The sequence below is a fragment of the Staurois parvus genome, unplaced genomic scaffold (assembly GCF_062004578.1).
Source record: "Staurois parvus isolate SC_StPar_1 unplaced genomic scaffold, SC_StPar_1.0 ptg000686l, whole genome shotgun sequence".
In the NCBI taxonomy this organism is placed as follows: domain Eukaryota; kingdom Metazoa; phylum Chordata; class Amphibia; order Anura; family Ranidae; genus Staurois; species Staurois parvus.
This window is the reverse complement of record NW_028318482.1, coordinates 104,922-122,431: the sequence shown is the minus strand read 5'-3', so window position 1 is coordinate 122,431 and position 17,510 is coordinate 104,922. Positions and strand designations below refer to the sequence as shown.

Sequence of the window (17,510 nt, the reverse complement as noted above, 5' to 3'; positions counted from 1 at the left end):
TGAGAGAAACATACCTGGGTTTGGTTCAAGCAGGGTTTGGTAAACATGGCTAAAGTTCAGTTAGAAAATCCAAAGCCCACTGGGATATGAATGTTAAAACACAGTTCTGATTTTTTCCTAGGCTAATAGGCCAGGGTCTGTCAAATAAATAACATGAGGGGCTGAGCACTGCCATTGGGAACATGTGCCACAAAAATAAATAAATAATAATTTGGTTGGGAGCAGTGATTTTAGTAATGCTTAAATCCTCTGTAGCATTACACTACTACCTGTAGAAATTTTTAAAGCATCACCCATGGAGATTTTTAAGTACCACAGTTTCATGCCATTCCACGTGCGTGCGCAGTTTTAAAGCATGACATGTTGGGTATCTATTTACTCGCCGTAACATCCTCTTACATATTTTACAAAACAATTGGGGTTTATATTGTTTTTTTAATCAAAGTATTTTTTTCTAAAAAATATATATTCATTTTTAAAATCTGTGCGTTTTGGTTTTCGGCCAAGTGTATTTTGATTTTTTGTTTTCGGCACCAGAATTTTCATTTTGGTGCACCAGAATTTTCATTTTGGTGCACCACTATTTTCTACCTTTTTGGGATTAAAAATTGCTGCTGTCAGATGACCACAGAGATTGTCCTATGTGCATGCAGGGTGACTGGTGTCTTCATAGGCTGCTATTGTCTTCATTCCCAGAAGTGACATACCTAGTTGGCAGGCGTGAACATTGGTACTGATGGCCGGGAAGGATGGGGCTGGGCAAGACGGGGGCAGAGCTAATCAGAGCTGTGCTGAAATGATTACACAAACACTAACAATGGTTTGAGAAAGTGCCGGTGAGCAGCCATATTTGGCTGCACAGGCACACTGTTATCGGTAATGCTCAGGAGATTGCTGATTGTCTAGCTAAGGCTGGTTATAGACTATGCAATTTTCTTTCCTTCAACCACTGTCAAAATATAATGATCACTGCTGGTTGCGATAGCTGCCAGCAGTGATCATATAGAAAAAAAACAGGTTGGTTGTACTGAAATGGACTTCCATACAACCAGCCTGCCCATAGATGGATTTAAATTTTTCTGGTTCCCGCTGAATCGGCCAAATATCGATCCATCTATGGCTGTTTCTAATCAAGACAATTGACATTTAAGGTCATGCACAAAAGTTCTAGTTGTTACACTTACTAAAAAGGGCAAATTTAAATTTTTAACTGGAATTCCACATTGAATAACATGCTTTGGAAGTAACCTTGCCTGTGAAGTGGCACATCTGTGCAATGTGTACAACCTGCAGCAAAACTGACATATACAAAGAAAAATGTGCATTTGCATTCCTTACAAAATGACTGCTGTCCGCTTTCTTTCGTTTTTTTAAACAAAGTAGGCAGAGATTTCTATCATCTCCACCAGACCCATATCTTAATGGAGGGTCTGGTATAGATGTTAATGAGGGATCTCCACTCATAACAAAAACAGCATGGGGTTTCCACCCCCCCCCCAAATCATACCAGGGTCTTTACCTATAGGATACATTGTAAGGGGGACCAAAAGCAAACAAAACAGCAGGCGGTCCTCCCCAAAATCTTTACCAGACTCTTTGTGTGGGGTTTGTTCTTACAATTCCATACCAGACTCAAAGTCAAGAAATAAAAGTATGAGGACCCCCCAAACCATACCAGATCACATATCTTGAACGTAGGTGTGGGGAGGGGGCTGATCCCAATCTTGAAGACAGATAAGGATGCCCCAGTGATGTCACTGACCATATATGGTCCTGGTATGAATTATAGGGGAACCTGCACACCGTTTTTGTTTTTTTTAACTATCCTGACAAGTTCAGCTCTGAGAAAGGGGATGTGACCCCCGAAATGCACCAACTTGCCAACACAGTGGTATATTTGGTCAGGCAATGTGACATCTGCACTGGAATGTGAATTGGTGTATACAAGGTATATATTACTTCCACCTTTTGTGAGTATTCATTTGGCTATTTCATTCTATTTTAGTAGATCCTTGGTAATGCACTAGGCATTTGCACCCTCCTGTATGCTTTTTCTACAGTAATCTGTTAGATTCCCCAATCTGAGGAGGGCTGCACCCACAGAGCATTCCTGAGTGAGGTTTTCCCATCATCATTGATGGTCTGCTGCACATTGAGGCTTGGTGGTGGAACTCTAAGCGCTGGGAGTGTTTGTGTGTTTTGGCTGATGTCAGTCATGATTGCAATGTTACAATTCGTAGTCATCATGATAATTTTCAGAAGCATAATCACAAATTTTCTGACAGACTTCCATTAAAGAGCACTGATACCTAAAACCCTAAGTTACAAGTGTAGCAATGCATGATTTCCAGTTCTTTAGTTGCCTTGAGCATAGCTTCTGAATGTTTTTATAGAATGTGCAAGAGTTAAATCTCTGTTTAGGTTTTTATTGCTGTCTCCCTTGGGGAGATTTCCTCTCACTTCCTGTCCCAGGGACCATACAGCAGGTGTGAAGGATGTCCTCAACAGGTACACAGACAGCAGTAAAAAAGAATGAGAGGAATTCTAGCTCTTCACCACTCTATTCAAAACTTGTAACAAACTTTGTTTTTGTTTTTTTTGTCAGCTTTTTTTTTTTAATATTTTATTGAACATTTTTTTATTACAAAAACATGGCAAAATATTATTTTCATACAAATATTTCCCCTGAATTTTGCATTCCTACCTCCCTACTACCCCCCCCCCCCCTCGCCCAAACCCCCATACAACTTACCCCGGTCCATATAGTTCTTCCCTTCTCTTTCCAGCTATCCAATCCATACCTGTAATCTTTCTCCTTCGTCCTCACTTCCAACTCTTTTTTTTTTTGCTTACTATTCTTTCTTTCCCTCCAACCTTTCTTTTCCCTTCTCCTATTCTTGCTACAGCCTTAGCTAAACAAACCTTTTTACTATGTCTGATCTCAATATGATTGTTTGATATTTTTTTCTGCACCAGCTACTGTGCAAAGCCTTATTTACAAAGCATGTGTCTCTAGGCCAGTGTTTCTCAATTCCAGTCCTCATGGACCCCCAACAGGTCATGTTTTCAGGATTTCCATTATTTTGCACAGGTGATTTAATCAGTTTCACTGCCTTAGTAATTACCACAGCTGTTTCATCTGAGGGAAATCCTGAAAACATGACCTGTTGGGGGTCCATGAGGACTGGAGTTGAGAAACACTGCTCTAGGCTAAGCCAAAAATAGTATTATGATAATTAAATGGTAGCTTTGCAAGGGTTAAATTGTGTCAATGTGAAAGACACTGAAATAAATACCATTTCCAAATAGGTGTTGTCTTAATTTAACCTACATCTCATTTAATTGGTTTAGTAAATATGTATAGAAGATGACAAAATTACATTATAATTATATTTATTGGCCAGGTGTCGTTGGAGATGGAGAGTTTTCTGTATAGACTGTATTAGAATTTATTATGATCATGAACTATGGACCGCTTATGTTTGGGTGTATTGGTACAGTTGTATACTATAGTCTATCTGATTAATGTATGAGAGCATAGTATTATGATATTGTCCAGTAGTCACATCAAAATGGATGGGTACTATTCTCAGTCTGTGTACAGTCCTGTTGCCCAATTTGAGGCCCAAGATCCATGTGTGGCCCTTTTGGTTCTTGTTGTGTGGTTCTCATACCTTGACAATCAGTGGTGGAAACGGTACCATTCACTTTGTAAGCAGCTAGACAAATTCTCTGGCACCAAATTATTGCCACAATTATTGTCTTTTTCCCCTGTGGTTGACAAGTTTGCTGGACCAACTTCTCAGCTGCAATTTGTACTCCGTGAAGGCTGACCTGGTGGTATTGCAGAACTCTTGATGAACCTTATCATTGCCATCAAAGTTTATTCACCCATGAGAGCACCCAGATTGGTAAGGATGTTCTGTGTTTATACTAAATTGGCAGTTTTTTAACTTGGAGGACTTGCGATACAACAGATCCTACAGCACACATAAGATTAGATGTTTTGTAAAAGATCTGGTGTATAACAGAATTTCGTGATGTGTCATGTTCGTGAATTGTAATGAGGGTGTGCATTAAAACCAGGTTTAGATCGTAATGACATGAATGGTATAGTCACAAATTATTGGGTTTTAAAATCAATTGTATGAATGTAGAAAAACTGTCAGGGCAGGAGCTGAGGAACGGACAGGCAGGCCTAACAATGTAACGCACTGGCTGACGACAACCACCACCCACAGACCGAAGTCCCTCAGGGCGCGGAGTCTAAGTCCCAGGCTGCTCTTCACCAGGGCCCCTGATGGTGGGGATGGACTTGACGCAGCCAGGGACCAGGTCGCGGCCCCCGAGACACCTCAGCTGCGGTAATGGCCGCCGCCAATGGCGTGTAGCTGGTGGAAGAGACAAAAGAGTAGTCAGACAAGCCGGGGTCAACAACAACAGGACAAAACAGTACAGGACAGCAGACGAGAATCACAGGTCACGAGCCGGGTTCAGCAAGAGAGGGTCAGATCAAAGGAGAATACAAAGAATAGTCAAGTCACAAGCCGAATCAGATACCAGGAGAGTCACGAGAGTCAGAACAGAGTAATAGCAACACAAAGACACAAGTGCAAAGAGCATGTGCGGGCCACAGGCTTATATGTCATCAGCCACACCCCTCTGGGGGATGGACCACAGAAACCCGAAGGCATAAAAGGATTCCCATCATGCACAGCAGAATCCAAGATGGACGCCAGCACATGGAGTAACATAACCTCAGGGAAAAGGTAGGACCTTGACAAAAACTTGAACTTAAACCTGGCTTATGTCACCTCTATGTGAAATGATTTGGGCTGAGCCTTTCTAGAGCAACTTTTGGATGATATGGCCAACTAGGCCATAGGTAAGTATTAATTGGTAATTTGTCAATTATTTTTGTGACTCCTTAAGTTACAGCTGTATACTTGTGGCGAATATCACAATTTGCCGCTTTTGTAAACAGATATTTGGAAAGTGTGGATGCACGTGCAATTGATTGGAAAAACCTGAAAAAGTTTGATTAATCCCCGGAAAAATATGAAAGGCACACTTTGAAAACACATCAGATCTCAATGGGGAAAAACATCATGCTGGATATCTATACAGATATGGACTGGGTAATGTGTTAGGAACGTAAGGATGCCCCGTTGTTTGATGGAAATGAAAATGATCAACCTACAGAGGACTGAATTTAAAGACACCCCTAAAATCAAAGTTAAATAATGCTAGTCCATTTTGCCTAAATTTCATTGCAGCAACTCAAAATGGTACTCAATAGTTTGTATGGCCCCCCGCGTGCTTGTATGCCTGCCTGACAATGTCGGGGCATGCTCCTAATGAGACGACGGATGGTGTCTTGGGGTATTTCCTCCCAGATCTGAACCAGGGCATCGCTGAGCTCCTGGACAGTCTGAGGTATAACCTGGTGGCGTCAGATGGACTGAAACATGATATCCCAGAGGAGTTCTAATGAATTTAGGTCAGGCAAGCGTGAGGGCCATTCAATGGTATCAATTCCTTCGTCCTCCAGGAACTGCCTGCATACTCTCGCCACATGAGGCCAGGCATTATCGTGCACCAGGAGGAACCCAGGACCCACTGCACCAGTGTAGAGTCTGACAGTTGGTCCAAGGATTTCATCCCACTACCTAATGGCAGTCAGGGTGTCATTGTCTAGCCTGTAGAGGTCTGTGCGTCCCTCCATGGCTATGCCTCCCCAGACCATCACTGACCCAACACCAAAACAGTAATGCTGAACAAATTTACAGGCAGCATAACTTTCTCCACGTCTTCTCCAGACCTTTTCACGTCTGTCACATGTACTCAGGGTGAACTTGTTCTCATCTGTGAAAAGCACAGGGCGCCAGTGTCAGACCTGCCAATTCTGGTGTTCAGTGGCAAATGCCAATTGAGCTCCATGGTGCCAGGCAGTGAGCACAGGACCCACTAGAGGATGCAGGGCCCTCAGGCCACCCTCATGAAGTTTGTTTCTGATTGTTTGGTCAGAGACATTCACACCAGTGGCCTACTGGAGGTCATATTGTAGGGCTCTGGCAGTTCTCATCCTGTTCCTCCTTTCACAAAGGAGCAGATACCGGTCCTACTGATGGGTTAAGGACCTTCTATGGCCCTGTCCAGCTCTCCTTGAGTAACTGCCTGTCTCCTGAAATTTCCTCCATGCTCTTGAGACTGGCAAACCTTCTGGCACGTATTGATGTGCCATCCTGGAGGAGGTGAACTGCCTGTGCAACCTCTGTAGGGTCCAGGCATCGCCCCCTGCTACCAGTAATGACACTGACCCTAGCCAAATACAAAACTAGTGAAAAACAGTCAGAAAAGATGAGTAGGAAAAAGAAAAATGTCAGTGGCCTCCACCTGTAAAACCGTTCCTGTTTTGGGGGTCGTCCCATATTAGCCCATCTAGTACACGCACACACACGCACACACACTGCATATTTGTGGATTGTGGCAGTATCCCTTCATTTGTTATAAGCAGTGAACCCTTATAACGAGTAATAGATAACATTTTTTTGCAATGCATAACCATGTGGGGAGTCTGTAGGGGAGGTGGGGATAGTGTTTTTTAATAGATTATTAAATTTGCTTTCATTGGTAATGTTCAAATAAAAATGTCATTTATAGCAGCAATATAAAAAGTGTAAAATGTGATTAGCTACCCCAAGTAGGAGGTCTCCATTTGTTGGGGAAATGTGTTGCTTTAGTGATATTGTACCATGTGTCCAGTTTCTGCTTCATGTCTCCAGTCTCCAAACAAATCTGTAGATGTTTCCAGCCTCTTCCGATCATTTCCTTTAGTATGTCTGTATTCTCTCAAAGCCCTATTTAGCATACTGAACATAACAGTATGTGCAGCCACTTTGATATCTGGCCCCTATACCTGTATTATTACACTGTATTATGATGATTACCAGTTATAAGCTCATTAGATATGTAGCATTCTTGTAATATAAGATTTGTATTCTGATAATGGTCAGTGACATATAATGAATGTGGTGTCTACTTGTAATATATACTATTTTGTATGCTAGTAATGTATTAAATTCACTGAAGGTTTTTCATTTCAATTTGCCAAATACATGTTGTATAATTACTTTTTGTGATATTTTTTATATGATTTGACCCAACTTTTTCCAGGAGCTATCGCTTCATAAATGTTTCAAAATCCTTATTGCCATTGAAGCGAAGGTGCTAATAGATGAAAAAATATATATATATATGCTTCTAACGCCCAGTTTGTAAAGAAAACGGGTTCTAAAGGCTGATTTGTTTTTTTTACCTTTTTGCATTCTGTCATAAGGTAAAAAACTATCAGTGTGCAGCTCCAAAAGAGTCGACTTAATTGTAAGGTACTACCAGTTGCCTATTGAGGAAAGCAGAAAACAGTCATTAGAAGTTGAGATAAATTAATGCCTCATGAGTTCCAATAAGAAATAGTGGTTTTTAATGGTTAGATAAATACTTTTACACTGAATAATAAATATTTATTCTGTGCAGTAGTTATATATGAGATTTGATCAGTTTAATTATTACATGACAATATGATCATACTTACCAACTGCTCCGGATTTGCCAGAACAGTCCTGTTTTTCAGTTAGTTGTCCCACAATGACTGTCACAGGATCAGGGCTGTGGGGATAGCTGCTCCACCCCCAATTCAACATTTACTTCTCCCTGCTACTCACGCCAAAGTGTTCTATTGGATTTAGGTCAGGCGAGCGTGAGGGCCATTCAATGGTATCAATTCCTTTGTCCTCCAGGAACTGCCTGCATACTCTCACCACATGAGGCCAGGCATTGTCATGCACCAGGAGGAACCCAGGACCCACTGAACCAGAGTAGGGTCTGACAATTGGTCCAAGGATTTCATCCCACTACCTTATGGCAGTCAGGGTGCCATTGTCTAGCCTGTACAGGTCTGTGCGTCCCTCCATGGCTATGCCTCACCAGACCATCACTGACTCACCACCAAAACAGTAATGCTGAACGAATTTACAGGCAGCATAACGTTCTCCATGGCTTCTCCAGATCTTTTCACGTCTGTCACGTGCTCAGGGTGAACTTGTTCTCATCTGTGAAACGCAAAATGCCAATTCTGGTGTTCAATGGCAAATGCCAATTGAGCTCCATGGTGCCGGGCAGTGAGCACAGGACCCACTAGAGGATGCCGGGCCCTCAGGCCACCCTCATGAAGTTTGTTTCTGATTGTTTGGTCAGAGACATTCACACCAGTGGCCTACTGGAGGTCAAATTGTAGGGCTCTGGCAGCTCTCATCCTGTTCCTCCTTGCACAAAGGAGCAGATACCGGTCCTGCTGATGGGTTAAGGACCTTCTATGGCTCTGTCCAGCTCTCCTTGAGTAACTGCCTCTTTCCTGGAATTTCCTCCATGCTCTTGAGACTGGCAAACCTTCTGGCACGTATTGATGTGCCATCCTGGAGGAGTTGGCCTGCCTGTGCAACCTCTCTAGGGTCCAGGTATCACCTCATGCTACCAGTAGTGACACTGACCCTAGCCAAATGCAAAACTAGTCAGAAAAGATGAGTAGGAAAAAAAAATGTCAGTGGCCTCCACCTGTAAAACCGTTCCTGTTTTGGGGATCGTCTCATATTAGCCCATCTAATACACGCACACACATGCACACACCCCCTCCCACTACACACAAAGTCCAATGCCAGTAATGCCGCCACCTTTCCCAAACTCCGAGCTATGTGTTGCCACTAGTCAGCCTGCAAAGTCACTGCACTCAGTCTTCCCCCCTTCTGCAGAGTGCTGTCTGCTGTGTTCAGTGATATCAATACCTGCTTTGTGCTGCTGTGGGATAAGAGCTCCTTGTGCCCAACTCTGTTTAGTTTCTGGAGCTGATAACACTGTACTACCGCTTACAGTTCCATGAACAGATTTGTGCTGACAGCTCTGCAATTGTGTCCGCACATCTCCATTCAGACAGCTTGCAGAAAGTAGCACAGTGTAAAAGGCACTAGCAACTAAGGGCTCTGATTGAAGAGACTGTTTAGGCTGGCCAGCGCCACTGGAGGATTCAGGTGAATTGAATATGCCTCGCCTCAACTCCCCCATACCACGAGGCATGAAAAGAGAAGTTCACCTGTCATAACATGTTACACCAATATCTAGGATGTAACATGTTACGAATGGACAGCCCCCCGCTCCCCGTTGTGACAGCTAGCACAGGAACTTCTCCTCTCCGCTAGCTTTCACAATTTAAAAAAGACATGGCTACGCGGTTGCCTGCAAAAAAAATGTGCATTTATTATTTTTTGCTGAAAGGTGAACTTCTCATTTAAAATTTAAAAAAAATGCTAGGATGGGGGCAGCCTTACTAATTACATGGGCCCACTCTGCTTTTCCCATTGTTGCATAGTGAAGGCGCATTACTGCCCTCTTCGCAATGAAGAGGCATTGGTCTGGTGACCCACCTGGAAACAATGCACTTCCTTTGTGGTTAGTATCTTATTTCAATTGTTCTTAAGCAGGGAGGCAGATTGATTGCAGTTGAATACAGAACTACTGCATTGTAAGATGATTGGCTACCCGAAGTGACCGCAGGTATATTAAATGCAAGAAGCAGCTTCGTTACTTAATTTTTATGCATGTAGTGTTTTCCCACATTTGTTTACTCTGCCGAATGATTGTTCATGAAGTGAATACTTGCAGTCCTCCTTTAAACCTTTAGCTGGCCATAGATGGCTTAAAATTTGAAATTCAGATGGTCCCTGCTGAACCGCCCAATCCATGTGTGGCTGTCCCTGTTCATCAGAAGTCGACTGTTAGAAGTTGATGGTGGCTACAGCCACTGATCAGTGTGTTCTGACAACAGAGAGTCCTGCTGTACTATGTAGAATAAAATAAACAACACTATAAACAACCCTTACACCTTAGTAAACCTTCAACTGTAAAAAGTGTAATTTTATTAGGATTATGCTCAGTGATCAGCCTTTGTTTACAGTGGGCCTCTGCATTGCCCATTCAGTGCAAAAAACAGGTATGTTTGATAGTTGAGCCCTCATTATAACAAATATCTAGTACTTCCAAGTATAGGGAAGATATGACTTTCTTGTCATCCTCCCAGAATGCAATGCTCAGAGTCTGGCTGGCCAGTTTTCAGGGCTAACTTCTGTCATGTCAGGACAGGTGTAGAGTTCTTAACCCCATGTAGTCCCTGAGCCAGATGTCCCATTGGGCTTGTCTAAGGGCTCCAGAGGGCAAATAGGATGGTGGGAATGAAGCTAATGGCAGTGCAGTGACTTGGCAATCAAAAGTGCCTTTACATTCCTGTGAATGGTTAAAGTACGGACTCACTTTAATATTATTGGTTTATAATTATGTTCATTGGTATCCTTAACCACATAGATCTCTATGGCCACATACTAACAGGCAGCTTAATGTTTTTCCCACTCTTCTCTTCTGGACCGGACTATGGTTTAGGTTTCCAGTTTTTGTTACTATAAAAATACTCTTCCATGTCCCAGGCTTGTTGAAATTTCCTTGTATTGTTTATTGATTGCGAGATTAGAAGCCAAATTAACTTGTGCATTTTTCTTCCAAGCCTGTAGGCGTTGTCTGGCTCCTGCTATGATTCTATTTTAGCTACAAATCTTTGTTTTCAATAGATAAATGTAGTGTGTACAGGGCACTGATTTCTCATTCATTTCCACAGGCTAGTAGGTCAGCAATTTTTCTAGTGAAATTCATCTGTATTTGTTAGGACTACAAGTGACCTAAAATTGCTTCCTTTTCTACATAAATACATCTGTAAACTTACAATAGAACAGTAATCCTCTAAGGTTGTAGACTTCAAAATCATGGAAGGCAAAGTACAATCATATCCTGACATTGTTCTTCACAAGAAAACACTGGACAAACACGTATTTTACCATTTCCATTAAATGTGGACAATAATTGAAAAGCAGTCAAGTTATAAAAGTTATTAGCCTTTTTCTTTTTAAATGTGAGTCAGGTGTCATCCTTCTGTGAATGGGGTCCTGCAGTGTCACAATGATGATCTGTACTGAGTCCACTCTACTGCCTTGGTACCAGAATTGGTACTAGGCTATTGTTGCCATTAACATAAACCTCATGAAGAAACATGGGGTGGTGAATTCCATCCTAGATAGGTATCCCAAATCATTACAGGTGTCTTCCTACACGTAGACAACTCTTTATAAAGCCATGACCATACAACGGGTCTTTGGGCTAAAAGTTAAATAGAAGAGAGTGTTACAAGGTTTCAACAGACCAGAATTATTTTTTCATGAAATGCAAGCATTCTTATTGAGATACCAACACATATTGGGAATACACAACTGCCCTTTCTTTAGGAGTTAACTTTCTAGCTGGGGGGAATCTGGATTACAAAAGAGATCCACAGAGATATCAGGTAACATGGAGATAGGGAAAGCCTGCTCTAGTCATTGATTTGGCAGAAGTTGGAGTCTAATTCTGAAAATACTAGTTGCCTGGCAGTCATGGTAAAGTGGATTTATACTTCAAATCTAAAATTTGTATAACATGAATTGATTTGCACAGTTCAGTTGACAAAGCAAGTCAGTAACAAGATGTTCTTTTAGTTCATAATTCCTGATTAGAGGCAGCAGAACACTAATGACTGTGTCTAGGTACACAACGTTCCGCTAACCTCACAGTGGCCTATCAGGAGTGATACGTCACTAGTACATGACCTGGCTTGCACTGTGTAATATTTGAGGTTTACCGAGTGTAGGTCTGCTTTTTTTTTTCTTGCTCTAGTGCTCTTGGAGTCAAAAAGCAAGAGCAAGCAGGAAGCAATTGAAGTGTTGAATCCAGAGAAGCATGACATCTGAACAGCAAGAATTTTCAGAGGGAATGCAGCAATGGCAGCTTGCATATTTCTTTCATAGCAGGTTTGTGTTTGGTCCTGTTAGCACTTCTGTACTGCGCACTCAAGCTGTATTTAACTTCAGTAAAGAGAAATTTGCCGCTGTGTGTGTCTATGAAGTGAGGCTCTGTAGACAAACAGGATGGGAGCAAGCACACAGCATGTTCCCCCATAGCAAACGGCTTGCTATGGGGACACAGAAAAAAGAGGAGGAGCCAGGAGCACCGGTCGAGGTCCTGAGAAGAGGGGGATTGGAGCCAATCTCCAGAACAATTCTCCCCGTATCGTATGACTGCATCACACTTTACCAACGTGAACCTCTGCAGCGATCATTCTGTCTACATCTGTTGAAATAAGAAGCCAAACAGAATGATCACATGTGACCAGATTTTAGTGGATAATTTAATGGTACTTTCACAGTTTTGCATGTAATCGCAAATGAAGCAATAATTTGCTGTTAAGGACTGATGTGTCCCCCAAGGTGCGAACTATCTGCATCCAGGAGCACATATCCATCCCTAACCACAGGTAATCACTCCTTGTGGAATTACATGTAAACAGCAACATCCTGTTATTGATTTATACAAACTTTCCTGTTCATTGCTGAATGGAAATACCTGGCCCTGCCTGCCAACAAAATATGCTGATCTGGGCAGTGTATGGCCTTAATCAGCTGTCTGCATGAATCCTTAAGGTAATATTAGCTCTACATTCACCTTTAGTCCCCTTTCACATAGGGCAGATTCTGTTCTTAGCAGCTCACAGATCCCCTGTTGATCAGAGCAGAAGGGGGGGATGACACATCCGTGTCCGCTCAGTTTCTGCAGATCAGGCACAGCCCACTCTGCTCTATGGGTGGCCGGGAGTAAACAGACTCCACTGTACATTTACACTTGACTAGCCTCCGATCTGCCTAAATGAAAGAGGACAGGCCCCCTTTTATTTTGTTTTTTTTAAAAGACCAGATCAGACCTGGAGGCAGGCCAGTGTCAACAGGCAAAACTCAATTTACACCCGCCTGTCCATAGGAATGCATAGACTATCCAATCAGATGCACTAAAATAAATGACAGGCGGACCTGATCAGTTGGCCCATGTGAAAGGGGCTTAAAGGAAAAAATAATAAATGCACATATTTTTCACGAAGCAAAATGTGCATTTTATTATTCATTCCACACGGGCCTACAAAGCATTGCACTTAAGATCAGTGGATTGCCGTTGTAATGTTAGACTTTTGCAGACACGTCCTCCCAGTTTTCTGCCTGTATCTCCATCTGGGCTTTCAGTTAGAGCTGGAAGAAGTGTCAATGGATTACAAATGCACCGATTGGCACACCCATAATCCAATGAGAACTACAAGTCATCTACCACGGTTGCAGATGGGACTTGTAGTTTAATTATTCACAGATCTTGCAAATGAATGATGTGGTGCCTATGCACCTTTGGGTATAACATGTTTCTGGAGATTAACGTATACTTTAAACCCAAATTTAAATTGCTGAGTGTAGGACTTGCATTATCTACAGCTTCTTCCCCGGTTTATCCTTTTCTCACTGTGCCTCAACTGCTGCCCTCAATTTCCATTGTAAGAGTGGCTCCTTGGCTTGCAGGGTCCTATGGAGCTCTGCCAGAGCCGCCTACACCGACAGAATACGTACAGGCAGCTCACAAGAATGGAAAGATTGATGTCATGAGTGTACATGCGCAGCAGTGCTAGGAATGATGGGACATGTAGGCGCCAGGAGGGTAATCAGAGACACTTATAAAAGTTTTTAAAAGTAATATGTAGTGGTATTGTTTGGCATAATTGTGCAGTAGATTGCTGGCCAAGAGGGATGTACTTGTAATTGAAAACTGAAGTTGTATTACTACTTTAAGGTTTTTAATGCATTTACCTGCGGTCTCTATACAATACTGCATCTTATTCAGATGCCTTGACTTCCAGTTCTGTTTATAATTTGTGTTTTTTTTTTTTTAATATCTATAAACAAATGCCTTGCCTTTTATTTCTATTATAAACTGAATGGATTGTTTTCCAAGGTGAGGGTTTACATATACAGTTGTGTTCAAAATAATAGCGGAATACACGCAAATGCATTGGGAACACTGCATAGTCTATTCCGAATCAAAACATGAAGAAAAATGTTTAACATTTGTTATTACTTTACAGAAAGGGAAGAAAAAAGGAAAATGTTTGAGTTTGTAAACTGAAAAATGCTTGAAGATTTAGCTTTCCTGTGAATCACTGAACTAATATTTAGTTGTATAAGCACTGTTTCTGAGAACTGCTTCACATATGTGTTGCATGGAGTCGACCAACTTCTGGCACCTATGAACAGGTATTCCAGCCCAGGACGATTGGACTACATTGCACAATTCCTCTGCTTTTCCTGGTTATACTTCAGAAACTGCATTTTTTTATGTCACCCCACAAGTTTTTTTATTGGATTTAGGTCCGGGGATTGGGCTGGCCACTCCATAACGGTAATTTTGTTGGTCTGGAACCAAAATGCTGCTCGCTTACTGGTGTGCTTGAGGTTGTTGTCTTGTTGAAACACCCATTTCAAGGACATTTTCTCTTCAGCATAAGGCAGCATGACCTCTTCAAGTATTCTGATGTATTCAAACTGATCCATGATCCCTGGTATGCGATAAATGGCCCAACACTGTAGTATGAGAAACATCCCCATATCATGATGCTTGCGCAACCATGCTTCACAGTCTTCGCAGTGTATTCTGGCTTGAATTCAGTCTTTGGGAGTCGTCTGACAAAATGTGTGTAGCCCCTAAACCCAAAAAGAACAATCTTGCTTTCATCAGTCCACAAAATGTTGCGCCATTTCTTTTTATGCCAGTCAATGTGCTCTTTGGCAAATTGTAAACTCTTCAGCACATATCGTTTTTCAACAGTGGGACTTTGTGGGGGCTTCTTGCTGATAGCTTGGCTTCACATAGGCGTCTTCTAATTGTTAGTGTACTCACAGATAACTTTAGACCTTCTTTGATCTTCCTGGAGCTGATCATTGGCTGAGTCCTTGCCATTATTTGCTATTCTTCAATCCATTCGAATGGTAGTTTTTCATTTTGTTCCACGTCTTTCTGGTTTTGGTTGCCATTTTAAAGCATTTGAGACCATTTTAGCTCAGCATCCTATCAGTTTCTGCATTTCTTTATATGTTTTTCCCCCTCTAATCAACTTTTAATCAAAGTAGGCTGTTCTGAACAGTGTCTGTAACTACCAATTTTAATTTTCAGAGAGAAATGCACTATACCCAGCATGTACAACATTTGCTGCCTTTGTCCTTAAATAAGGGCCACCTGTTTGACACGTTTTTTCAGACTGAATGACCTCACTAATTGAACTCCACACTGTTATTATTTTGAATGTGCTCCTTTCAAATAATGATTCAATTACAATGAATCAGCAGCATGCATGCCATGACTGTAGGATTTGTTGGTTTTCTATTATTCTACTACACCTAATAGTAAATTATTTGCCATGTAGAAATATAATTTATACCGAAAACAGTGATTGATCAGGTTAGTGATGTTGGACTGCTATTATTTTGAACTGTACTTGAATATGACTGCCTACTCTTATAATGAAATATATATTTTATGTTGCCTGCTACCACTGAGGATGGCTTATTTCTACAGTACAGCTCCACACATGTATATTAATTACATTGATTTTTTTTTGCTTCCTCGATATATCTTAAAACCACTGACAACAAGCACAGCCCAGTGTAATGCATTTAAATGAATGAATTATCTTTGCAGCCAGTACTCCTGATAGGAACAAGCTATCAGCTTTATTTTAGTCCTCAGGCTTTTCGATGTCTAATCAGATGAAAACAGTACAAGTATTCCTGCATGTAGGAAATAGAAATGGAAGCCTTTCTACAAGTGTACTTCAGCTTAGCATCCATTGTTCTGTTGGTACGGTCCTCCATTTTATATGCAGCGTAATAAGAGGCAAATAAATGATGTGGCCTTAGGAGGCATAATCAAAACTCTCCCTTAGTAGATTCCTAATTAGACCCTGTCAGCAACTTAAAAATTTCAGGTAAAATCACAGAAAAAGTGTTTTAAATGCTTACTAGTAGTGTTTTTCCTTTCCATAATTGTTTATTGACTTAAAATGTGCCTTTGAACTTGCTAAGGAACTTGACTACTTCAGAAAGAGTTCACTAGCACAGCCCCCTCTCTCTTGCCACGTCCTAGCACTCTCTTTTTCTGGGAGCACCTTATTTCTCTCTGTGTTGGCCCAGCTCCTATGCCCCTCTGCTCACCTCCCTACATGCCGTCCGCACTGGAAAACACAACCGTACTGGGAACCTAGGTTCCCGTGCAAGCTGTGTTTTTCAAAGAAGTGCAGGGACTTCTTTCCTGTGTGTCACGGGCATGGGAGTCCATTCAAATGAATGGGCTCTCGTGCCCGTGCAAAACGTGGCCCGCATGGGCGCATATATGTGTACCGGAGGTTAGTGTCCTTCCCTACTGGAGAACACACTCACAGGTGTATTTGCTAGGGCCTGCTGTCATTGTCAAAGCAGAGATCTCTGTAGCAGATTTGCTGTGGGCACGGATTAGCTGATATGTCTCATTATCAGTGTTTTTTTAATTGGTTAAATGGTTTACATTCCTACTCAAAATGCATTGAAAATGAACTTATTTAAATTCTTTTTTCAGGGCTAAATAGACATTGCTACACTGGAATTTCATCCTGGTCATTGGCTTGAGTGACAAAAGTTGTTCCTAATGTGCTGTACACTTACCCTGGAGGAATAACATGGACTGGGACTGTACCGCAGCCATGCAGGTGGGAATGCGTGTGGTTCGAGGCATTGACTGGAAATGGGTGAACCAGGACAATGGCGAGGGCAGCGTGGGAACTGTGGTAGAAATTGGACGCCAAGGCAGCCCTACAACACCTGATAAAACTGTAGTGGTTCAGTGGGATTATGGCACAAGAACAAACTACCGCACTGGATTCCAAGGAGCTTATGATCTATTGCTGTATGATAATGCTCAGACAGGTATGTGACAACTCCAGTGTCCCCTCATACTTTAAAATCATGTTTGTAGCATTAATAAAGATCTGCCAGTTGAGCATCAGCTTATATTAATTGCTTAAATAAGATCTGCCCTTTAAATCAGACCTACACTGTTCGTTCCAGTTAAATGAAAAGGCAGATCTTGGGGGGATGTAGCTCTTAAGTCCAGATCATGTGGCCTTTCTTTAAAATGAATGAAGATTCTGCTGATGTTGGTTCCCACCATGCAGAGCTGCTGCAAGTCATGTGACTTGTCATACAAGTGGTGGGATCTGTAGTGGTTGGATTTTTTCTGTACAGCACTGGGGGTCTTAGGTTTAAAGTAATTGTAATCCCTTACAGTGAAGTGACTGGCCTCAGATGATACACAGTGATGAAACAAATCCTGTTACATAAGTTGTGCCTGTCTATCTGCAGTATTCTCTGCTCTACATACTTTCAAAGTGCTATTTTATGCAGCTTGTGTGAGAGTTCAGAAAAAAGGGGGCAGAGAGCTGAAATCACACACTGCAGAGCTCAGTGAGAGGATCTCTGAGAGCT

General features: G+C 41.9%; 1 protein-coding gene across 8 annotated transcripts in view; it reads left to right on the top strand.

Annotated features, from left to right (window-relative positions):
* The window catches only part of MIB2 (MIB E3 ubiquitin protein ligase 2), a 162,567-nt gene that overhangs the window by 47,711 nt on the left and 97,346 nt on the right, over positions 1–17,510 (top strand). For 7 of the 8 annotated variants that reach the window (XM_089652545.1, XM_089652542.1, XM_089652544.1 and 4 more), the window contains one exon: positions 16,606–16,952. The exons of the other annotated variant lie outside the window; for it this stretch is intronic. In XM_089652545.1, coding sequence (XP_089508671.1) covers positions 16,706–16,952 — 247 coding nt within the window. In that variant the 5' untranslated portion in view covers positions 16,606–16,705. The remainder of the gene's footprint in view (positions 1–16,605; positions 16,953–17,510) is intronic. 8 annotated transcript variants of the gene reach the window in all.